The sequence below is a fragment of the Sminthopsis crassicaudata genome, chromosome 2 (genome assembly GCF_048593235.1).
Source record: "Sminthopsis crassicaudata isolate SCR6 chromosome 2, ASM4859323v1, whole genome shotgun sequence".
NCBI lineage: Eukaryota > Metazoa > Chordata > Mammalia > Dasyuromorphia > Dasyuridae > Sminthopsis > Sminthopsis crassicaudata.
The window spans coordinates 123846917-123857404 of NC_133618.1; the positions used below are offsets into that span (position 1 = coordinate 123846917).

General features: G+C 37.2%; 1 protein-coding gene across 1 annotated transcript; it reads left to right on the forward strand.

Annotated features, from left to right (window-relative positions):
* Positions 1-1766: 1766 nt before the first annotated feature.
* SNRPG (small nuclear ribonucleoprotein polypeptide G) lies at positions 1767-10278 on the forward strand. Its single transcript, XM_074287173.1, has 4 exons — positions 1767-1919; positions 7085-7107; positions 7804-7928; positions 10090-10278. The coding sequence occupies exons 1-4, from the start codon at positions 1888-1890 to the stop codon at positions 10138-10140; spliced, it is 231 nt and encodes a 76-aa protein (XP_074143274.1). The 5' UTR covers positions 1767-1887; the 3' UTR covers positions 10141-10278.
* The last annotated feature ends 210 nt before the right edge of the window (positions 10279-10488 follow it).

Consider the following 10488-nt stretch of genomic DNA (forward strand, 5'->3'; position numbering starts at 1 on the left):
GGCCTTCATTTCCTCATCTGTACAAAAGTAGAAGTTGCAAAGGAAATTTAAATTTGATGTCAGGAAAAATTTTCAAATAATTAGAGCTATCCAAAAGTGAAATGAATTGCCTTGCAAGGTGGTAGATGCCTTCTGATTGGAGACCATAAAATATAATAGAGAATTAACTTTCAGGTTTGTGGAGTTGTACCTACACTTGAGTACATAACATCTTACATAGGTACAAAAAGTCATTTAGATAGCTGTTAGGAAAAACATCTATGGGTTTTAGTGGATTGGTTTGGGTTTGATTTGGTCGTTGTCCATGCTCAAGGAAGACCAAAAATGACATCACTATGTTAGTCAAGTTAATGTGTCTGTTGGCTGATCAGACCCACACAGATCAGATACAAATAGTCCCTATGTTTTGGGGGAAAGGGAATTCTCTTATTTTGTGCACAGCACCTTCTCTGATGAGCACACACAATCCAGGGCAGTCTTGTGCCAATGTCTCCTGGGTCATACAATTAATTCCAAAGTTCTTGAGAGTGTACTTGTATGGCTTTTTCTGACCACCTTGTGAGCACTTACCTTGTATGAGTTCTCCATAAGTCTTTTCCACAAGCATACATTTAGCATAGGAACAATGTGGCCAATCCAATGGAGTTGTGCACTCCCCAGTAGAGTTTGAGTTCTTGGCAGTTTAGTCTTTGTATCAGGTATTTCACCCTGTCAGGTGATACAAGGCAAATGTAAACCAGCAGTGTGATTTAACAAAAAAAGTTAAGATCTAGAGTTGTATTAAAATAGGGTTAATGCTAGTAGCTAGAAATTATATAGTATTTTTAAGATTTGCAAACTGATTTGTCATTTGATACACTTTGTAAGTGATGTCTTCACAGAACATTTTGTAGTTTTGTTACACAAAAGAAAGAGTAGAATGGTTCCTTGATTACAGAGGGCAAAAAGCTGATGGAAAGCTGGCAAAGAAACAAATTTAGGCTCGATATAAGGGGAGAATTCCGGAAAAATAGACCTGTCCAAGTAAAAGTTCCTTTTCAGAAGCAGAGGTTATCTAATGAAGATGATCACTTCTCAGATAATAGTGGGAATTTCATTTATGTCTGGATTGGACTAGATGGTCACTAAGGTCCCTTCCAACTTTCAGGTTTTCTGATTCTGTAATTCAGATTATTTCTGGTGGAGGAAGTTAAACATTTTGATAGATCAGATCTTTGGGGCATTCCCAGGTCTATTATAATTACAATTCCCTCACACTTCTTGACTTATTGATATAAACGTGATTCTCCCGTTCACCAGGGCCCGCCTCTCATACAAGCACAGCCTTAGAACCTGCAAGTTTCTACTAAGAGGATTAGAGAGGCTCATTACCATACTGGCAATTTTTTTTTTTTTTTCATCTCATAGTGCCCCTGTAGTCCTAGGTCCTTTATAGTCCTATTTGGTGTTTCTAATTTCAGTAAGACACACTCATATATTTAGGGAAGCATGGAATGGGGATGAAGTAACAGACTGGGAATAGAAGGGCCTATGTTTGAGTCTTTCCACTGTTTATTTGCCTTTGCTTAAGAAAAATTCCTCCCCTCTATCTGGATACCGCCTCCCTTCCCCAAAGATAACAGACTCTAAACTATGGGTTCCCCGCAGAAATTCTACAAACTGTTCAATTACCGGGCTAGTTCCCAGCCCCGCCCACTGCAGTATCAGGGCGCATGCGTAGCAGGCTTCGGTTGGCTGCCTCGGCGCGAGGTGGGGGCTGCTCGCCTTATGATTGGTTCGCCGGAGCTGGTGATGCCAGACGTAAAGTGGCGTCAGTGGCGGCAAGGGGAGCGTGAGCGAAGCTGAGGATTGCAGAGGAAGAAGGCGAAGGGCCGCAACTGAAACAAAATGAGTAAAGCACACCCGCCCGAGCTAAAAAAGTGAGTACAGTGACCCAGCTATTGGAGGGCCCAGGATTTCAGCTCAAACTGCACGGGATAGGCGGTGAGGGAGGCCTGAGGAAGCCAATTAGAGACTTCTGCTTCCCGGCATGCGCCGCGTTCCTGGCCCTCGCTCCGATCCCGGCCACGTGGGGCGGAGGAGGGGCGCGCGCGCTCGCGCGCTCCCACCTCTCGTGTTGCCTCGCTCTCCATTCATTCATTCATTCTTGGGGCTGCGGTGGAGTGGCCGCCAGGTTTGAGAGGCGCTGCTGGGTGAGGCCGGGAAGAGTAAATGGACGGATAGATGGACCCACAGTCCGAATATTCATGCGCTGCACCCGCTGCGTTAAGATTACCTTAAAAAAAAAATGCTTGCGGATTTGAATCTCAGTGCAGTCTGGAAAATGGAGTTTAAAACAATGAGTTTAGAGGTCATCCCGACCACTTTATTTGACAGAAAAGTAAACTGAGGCTCGGGGAGAAGCAATGACTGGTCAGGAGTGATTTAATCAGTCCGATTTCCCAGCTTCTCATACACGTTGATTTTTCAGTTTTTCTTTTTTCTCTCTCACACACACTTCGGGCATGTTCCTTTTTGTAGCGTTTGGAATGAAATGGTGGGAGCATGAAGTGAATGAGTGCGTAAGACAATCAGCGAGGGAGGAGGCGAACCTAATCCGGGCCTGAAGGGAAATGGGTTTCTCTTCTTTTTTTAAACGTCTTGGTTGTTTGTTTTTAATATTGCCGTCTTTCCCCAATATTCTCCACTTCCCTTCCTATCCAAGAGAGCCATCTCTTACTAAGAAAAAAAAAAAAAGCGAGGGGGGGGCGGAATATAACACAAAAACCAGTTCTATAGGAAGTGATGGAAGCAGCATTTCTGCCCTCTGTCGCCTGCTCTCGTTCCACGTACCCGAGAGGGATGGGAGAGGGAGCAGCGCAGCCATTAACAGAAGTAGGGAAGTCTGGATGGATAGCAGGCTTGGAAGGAAAAATGAGTAAATACTTGGGACGGCGAGAGCAGCTGGATGATTGCGGGGGTAAGGACGCTGACCCTAAACCCAGAAGAACCCGAGTTCCGATCTTACCTCGATGCTTCCTAGCTCTGCGATTCCAGGCAGATTACTGCTGCCTTCTTGTCTCATTTGTAAAGTGAAATCATAATAAACCTTTCCGCATTGTTTTGTATGATGTGCTTTACCAAGCTGTGTAAATGCTAGGTATTATTGTAAGGGAACCCAGCACGATTCATAACTAAATATAAATTCAGGAGTCGGTCTCATGCAATGACCATTGAAACTGGAAGTGAATCTGATGCAAAGGTGTATAAAAGGAAAAAGGATATGGCTCAGTAAAGAAGCTTGGACAATGCCCGGGTTAAGTGAGCAAGAGGAGTAAAATCAGGTGGGAAAGGTCGTTAGATATATAAGAAGAATCTGGAGGGAAATCTTTTTTTAAAAAAATACATATTTTAATGGTTTTTATTTACCAGATATATGTATGGGTAATTTTACAACATTGACCATTGCCAAACCTTTTGTTCTAATTTTTCCCCTCCTTCCCCCCTCCCCCAGATGGCAGGTTGACCAATACATGTTCAATATGTTAGAGTATAAATTAAATACAATGTATGTATACATGACCAAACAGTTATTTTGCTGCACAAAAAGAATAGGACTTTGAATCCAAAATGCAGGCGGACAAAATTAGAGGGACTGGGAATTCTATGTAGTGGTTCATAATCATTGGAGTGAAATATCTTGAAAGCCAAGGGAAGAAAAGCTATCGAAGAGGAAGTGAACACTTAATGCTTCACTAGATTAAGTTCCTCTTATTTATCTCCCTCCCAAAAAATTGGTTTTGGCAAGTAGAACACCATTGGTGAACTTTGGGAAAGCAATTTTCACGAAAATACGTTATAATTTTCAAGAATATACAAAAGCAAAACAAATCTATCTTTATGAGTATGAAGTATTACATCTACAAACTATTTCTAGTTATAATTACTTAGTTTAGAGCAACATTTGCCTTTGCTTAGACAATCACAGCAGCAGGTGATAACCGAAAGCAATATTCATTAAGTAGTTAGGGATGGGAAGCAAATTTCATATGCTTGAGTAATGAAGAAGTAAAACCATTTTGTTTAAGCAACTCAAAAAAGTTTCAAGTCTTAAGGCCTCCGTTCTAGTTTCATCTCCATGAAGCTCTCCTCACTCCAGTTTTCCTTGTATTGTACTTTCCACTTATCCCATTACAATTAGGTGGTGAAGTAGACCAAGCCCTTAAACTGGAGGCAGGAAAACCCGAGTTCAAATTCAGCCATTGGGATGCTGGATAAATCACATAACCTTATATCTGCCCAGTTCCTTCACTGTCATAAAAGCACTTGCTTAACCAAGTGTTGTTAGGATCACAGCAAGCTGTTGTGAGGGTCAAATTAGATATTTATGAACTGCTTAGCACTTTGTCTTGCATATAGTTGGTGCCATATATAAATATAGATCCTTATTTCTTTTCTCCCTAGAAGTTAATTCCCCCCCCCCAGGCAATTGGGGTTAAGTGACTTGCCCAGGGTCACACAGCTAGGAAGTATTAAGTGTCTGAGACCAGATTTGAACTCAGGTTCTCCTGATTTCAGGGCTGGTGCTCTATCCACCGAGCCACTTAGCTACCTCTCTCCCTAGAAGTTTCTTAGGAGCTAGAATCATTTCTATATAGCAGACACTCAGTAAACATTTTTAGTGACTTTAGAAAGATGGAATGATAATTTAAGAGAATGGGAAGAATTTGGGAAAGCTTTTGGTTGGCATTTTAAGATAGGAAACACCTGAACATAAAGAGGAAGAAGCCCTATGATGATAACTTCAAAGCCTTGAAAGTTAGAAGACTGGGCATCTGCCTCCCAGTCCAATAGTGCAACTTGGGGCAAATAATTCCATCTTTGAGGCTGTTTCCTCATCTGTAAAATAAGAACATTAGAACAGATGATATGTAAATTTCCAGCTCCAAATTTTAGGAGTCTAATTTAACAAAGCTTGTAAAAAGTAAGGAGACAAAATTAACAGTTCCCTACTAAGTTTCCTAGAAACTTAGTCTTCTCTGAGATACAATGTGTAAACATAAGTTAAAAACCAGTAATTTGAAGAGGAAAAGAGTAAGAACTGGAGGGATCAGCTGAAGCTTCAGAAAGAAAAGAGCAGCTGAATTGGTTTCAGAGGAAGATGAGAATTGTGAAGCTGAGATGAAGCCCTGTATGGGGAGGGGGACAGAACTAGTAAGAGAAAACTTGTCTGATCATATAGAAGTGAGATGTAAGATAATAGATTCAGTGGGGTGTTTGGGCCAGAACATAGAGTACATGAAGAGAAAGGTTAGATTATCCTCTGTGAGATTGCTTCCTATCTTGGGGAGGAGAGAGAAAAAAAGAAATGCAAAATGAATGTTGAAAACTATCTTTACATATAATTGGGAAAATAACTTTAAAAAAAAAAAAAAAGGAAAGGTAAGTTATTGACAAGCGTAAATTTGCCCACCTCAATTTATATCCTATTGTCAGGAAGGAAATGCTTTTAGAATTATGGTAAATCAAATAAGGCTTTCAGGAATGCCTGCAATTGGCCTGCTCTGAGTCCACCACAATTTATGGAGGACATTTTTAAGTTGGAGCTATTCTAAAGAACATTTGACCCAAACAATAAAGCCAAGAGCAGTGGGGAGTTACCAAAAAAGGCACTTACTCCTGATGTCAGAATTTCTAACAAAAGTGGAGTGGAGTTGCATTCCCTTAGTGAAGATCTTCAACCACAGGCTAGATGAGTGCTGGTCATGAGTTGTAAAGAAATATTAAATATTCTCTGGTCCTTTGACAGCACTAAAAATTATTGTAAAAACAAATATGGTATAAAGACCAAATCTTCACAACAATCCTGGGTTGGGGTCTGGAAAGGGAAAGATCGTGATTAAGAATCTGGTTTAATGTCATGGATAAAAATAGAAGTTCTTAAATAGGCTTCAGTTTTCCCAACTAAAATAACAAAGTTTATAATCCAAGTATTATAAACTCATGTACTCATGTAGGGAAAAATACATAAAAGGACACAACAGGTAATCTAATCTTTTTAGCTCAATTTTTCTGTTATTTATATTCGCCACCAGGATCAATCCTGAACTGCTTATAGATTAATTTAAAAGTTGCTTATGTTGTGTTTTTCCTATATTTGTGGAATATGAGAAAACTTTTAGGGTGATTTCAGGCTACTGGTGTAAATCAATCAGATATATTGGAGTTTCTCAAACTATTATTACTAATCCAATCTTCATCAGTAATATTTTATACTTGGAGAAATTATTTTTCTTCATTTGGACTGATTGTAAATAAAAATATTTTGGAAGTTCAGAAAAGTAGGAAAACTTTCCAACACGTGAATACCTAAAAGAAAAAGGTAAAGACTGAATTAATAACATAATTTAGTACTTTAAGTTTCAAGTGTTAATCTGGGTGAGATGTTCATTTTTCTACAGAAAAAAAATCATACAGTATTTATTAACTTAGTTAATCCTCTGACCTCCTCAAAACACTATTAATTAAGTGTATCTAGCACATGTGGTGTTGGAAAATATCAAAATACTTAATGAAATAATTCATCTTGTGGTTTGGGTTTTTGTTTTTTGAAGCAGTCACTTGCCCAGGGTCACACTGCTAGGAAGTATTAGTTGTCTGACGCAGGATTTGAATGCAGATACCCCTAACTCCAAACCAATGCTCTATCCACTACGTTATTTAGTTGCCCTTGAGTTTATCTTCCTTTAAAAAAACAAACAAAAAAACCAACTACAGTTTTATATTAAAATAATATTAACCATAGCTGACCTTTGTTTCCAAATCTGAAAAATTAGAGTAATTTCAAACGGGACTATTTTGGGAATTTACATAGTACATTTAAGGTTTATAAAAATCAATTCTGAGTGATTTGATAGCAGTTTGATTTAAATTTACATTAGTTTGACCCACAGCTCTCTCCACAAAAGATAGATATGCCCATTTGAGAAGTTCAGGTACCTTTACTGGTTCTTCATAAGATTTGAGTGTTTTTTGGACATTCATTCTTGTGCTTATAAAAACGTTTTAAGAGTTTTATCTTTCTTTTCCCTTTTTGCTTTTTCAGATTTATGGACAAGAAACTATCATGTAAGTTATTTTAAATGATTTTTACTAACAGAATAAAGTTTTTGTTTATGTGGGTTTGATGGTAGTACAATTGATTAAAATTGAAAATGAAATAAAACCTAATTCAGTTTCAATTATTTGTAAGGGGGGTAGAATTGCAATCTATCTCTGTTAAAGTCATAGTAAGTAGAAATTAATAGATCATTTTGGGGGAATGTTTAAAGTTCAAACTATTTAAATTAATACTTTCTTATGGCCTCTTTAAAAGCTTCGTAAATAACTTATATGCCTCTGGTCATTCTGATCATTCTTCATACTAAGATACTTACTAGACCTTCCACAAAATAACACTTGATTAATTTCAATTTTTCTGAATATACTGAAATAATTTAATTTCTTTTTTAATCACCAATTAAATGGATTTTCTTTTAATAAAAAGTTACTTTTTCAAAGTTCAGTGAACTACTTTGGGACAGTATGTTAATTTGGGCAAGTGGTGACCTTATTTCACATATTTGTGATTTATTTTACTTGGTATTATATATCCAGAACAGATATCTTGGTGTGCTGTCTAGTCCTGGGCTTGAAGAATCAAACAAGATTTTAAAAAGTATTTTACTAACAATTGCATAGTACTTTAAGATCTGCAATTATTAACCTTCTCTCCTTACATTAGTTAATACAGTTTTGCTAAAAATTTCACTTTTTTTTTCTTAGTGAAATTAAATGGTGGAAGGCACGTTCAAGGAATATTACGGGGATTTGATCCATTTATGAATCTTGTGATTGATGAATGTGTAGAAATGGCACCAGGTGGGCAACAGAACAATATTGGAATGGTGGTAAGTAGTAGTTTTTGAGATAATTGTAGTTAGTAAGCATTTATTAAGCTTAATAGGCACAGTGCTTATGCCATGACCATCTCTTCTGTAATAAACTTGGAATACAAAAAAGCCATTCATATCAGGCTAACAGTTTAAATCATTTAAACACACCTGTATTTCTCAAAGATAATTACTAATTTATCCTTCATCTTTAGTAACTTTCTATTTCTGTAAAGCTAATTCTCTTCATTTGATTTAGATGTTATATTAGATGGGCTTTCTGGCTTCTTTCAAACACACATGTGGACAGATGAAAAGCAGATTGCAGGCAAGCTTTAGCCACTTTATGGTGTCCCTAGCAAATTTTTTAAATTATAATAAAATTTAATCGTCTAGAGGTCAGATTTTCTAACTAGATTATTTGGTGTTTAAGTGCCTACATTCATATTGTCTTTAATGGGCCTGAAGAAATTTCCAATTTCTACCCCTCTTTCCTCTATAAAGCTTCAACACCGGTGTTAACTTTTTCCATGAAGCATTCCCACATTTTTCCAAGCTAAAAGTTATGTCCTTCTAATTTTTTAGTACTTTGCCTTGAAGTATTATTTATATACATATTTCCTCTTTCACTTCCCTTCCTTCTCACTAGAATTTTACATTTCTTGAGAGGTAGGTCTTTGTATTTCTGATGCTTTATGCCATCATTGATTCTTTGAGGCAGGATGACTAAATTGGCTAATGTTACAATTTCAACTAATTCAACCTCTCTACCCTGTGAATTCTTGTCATTCTGTTGCAAATTTCTATGTCAGAATTGTTATTGTTAATCATTCTGTCATTCCTGTCACCATTAATAGGAATAATCTAAAACTGGATTTTATACTTTAGGGTAGCTGCCACATTGCCCTATAGTAATTATTTTCTTAAAATTTATTCGTGGTCATTTCCTGGACATTAGCATTGAGACATGACTATATGGGTGCTTATGGTACCAATTTTATGTTCTAAGGAGAAAGTGCATGTTACTGGTGTTATTAGGAGATCCAGGACTTTATAGTAACTATGAATTTTGATATGATGGAACCAGGTAATTCTTACAAGCATGGCTTTGGATCTGAGAGGTCTGAATTGGCATTGAAGGGCTAGTATTAATCTTCAGTAGGAAGTATTGAGGATTTGGAGTTTAGTTTGCACTGAGCTATTTCATACCCCTATCTTCCAGGCCTCCCAATCAAAAAAAAATTCTGTGTTCTTTGGCTTTGATCTCTGCTTGAAAATTAATATTTATTAACTTAGTTATAACTGAGAAGTTCTAACTGATTCCTTATATGGCTCTGCCAAGCATAGTCACTTTTTTTTTTTTTTTTTTTTTTTTCAATTGGAGTTAAGTGACTTGCCCAGGATCACACAACCAGGAAGTGTTAAGTGTTTGAGGTCATATTTGAACTCTGGTCCCTCCTGACTTCAGAGTTGGTGCTCAACTTTTTAAAGATGGAAAAGGCAAAGTCTTTAAAACCTAATAGAACAAAAGGGGAAGTTAAGTGGTGAAATAATGCAGGTGCCATCTGTCTGTCCTTAATGGGGTGACCTCATGGCAATGGCACAGTAGGTATCTAATGAGTTCTTATTGGTTAGTTTGATATTGATATCTCACTTAGCTAATAAATGTCAGGATTCAGATGTGACCTCAGATTTCCTTTCTCCAAAAGGTTTCTGGCATCTGAATACATACTACATTCAAATTCTGTCATTCTTATGCACAAGAAGGGGGAAAAACACCTACATGAAATTCAGGTGCTTGGTTTAGTTAGTTACATGCAAGTATACAAAATGGTCCTCATAGGCTTCAGAAACTAACTCTTAAGGGGCAGCTAGATGGCACAGTGGATATATAGCACCAGCTCTGAAGTCAGGAGGACCTGAGTTCAAATGTGATTTCAGACACTTAACACTACCTAGCTGTGTGATTTTGGGCAAGTCACTTAACCCCTACTGCATGGGGGGAGGGGAGGAAGATGGAAAACTAACATGAGGTATAATAGCAGCAAATAGTTTTCACTTAGAGAATATAAGATAGAGGTGGATTCTCATTTTCAATTAATGATTTGTTTAAAATTCATTTCCATAGCAGAGTTTGATATACTACTTTATTATTAACCACCTTTATTTTTTTTGGTAGGTAATCCGAGGAAACAGTATCATTATGTTAGAAGCCTTGGAACGAGTATAAGGAATGAAGCACTGTGATGCCCTGGATCTCCGATTATCCTTTACATTCCCAAGAGCCTCTTTTTTTTCTTTTGATACTTAAAATTAGTCATTGTATAGTCTTTAACTTTTTGAAAATAAACTTTTTGTAAGATGTTTAGATTATGGTCTTTCTCATGGGTACTTCTAAAAGGAAAACCACATGGTAATGATGCCTTTTCTTTAATTCTTGAATTTTGTTTGATGCTACAAAGTTAAGGATAATCAGAGAGTTCCTTTAAATTTCAAAACTGTTAAACTGAAACCCAGGAAACTAGAACATAAATATTACAGCCGTTTTGGTTTTTGTATTCTATTTACATTTCTACAG

Excerpts from the sequence above, each read along its gene's own strand:
- SNRPG (XM_074287173.1), top strand. The coding sequence starts at position 1,888 with ATGAGTAAAGCACACCCGCCCGAGCTAAAAAA. Across the intron at positions 1,920-7,084 it reads CACCCGCCCGAGCTAAAAAA|ATTTATGGACAAGAAACTAT; the intron begins GTGAGTACAGTG and ends TTGCTTTTTCAG. Across the intron at positions 7,108-7,803 it reads TATGGACAAGAAACTATCAT|TGAAATTAAATGGTGGAAGG; the intron begins GTAAGTTATTTT and ends TTTTTTTCTTAG.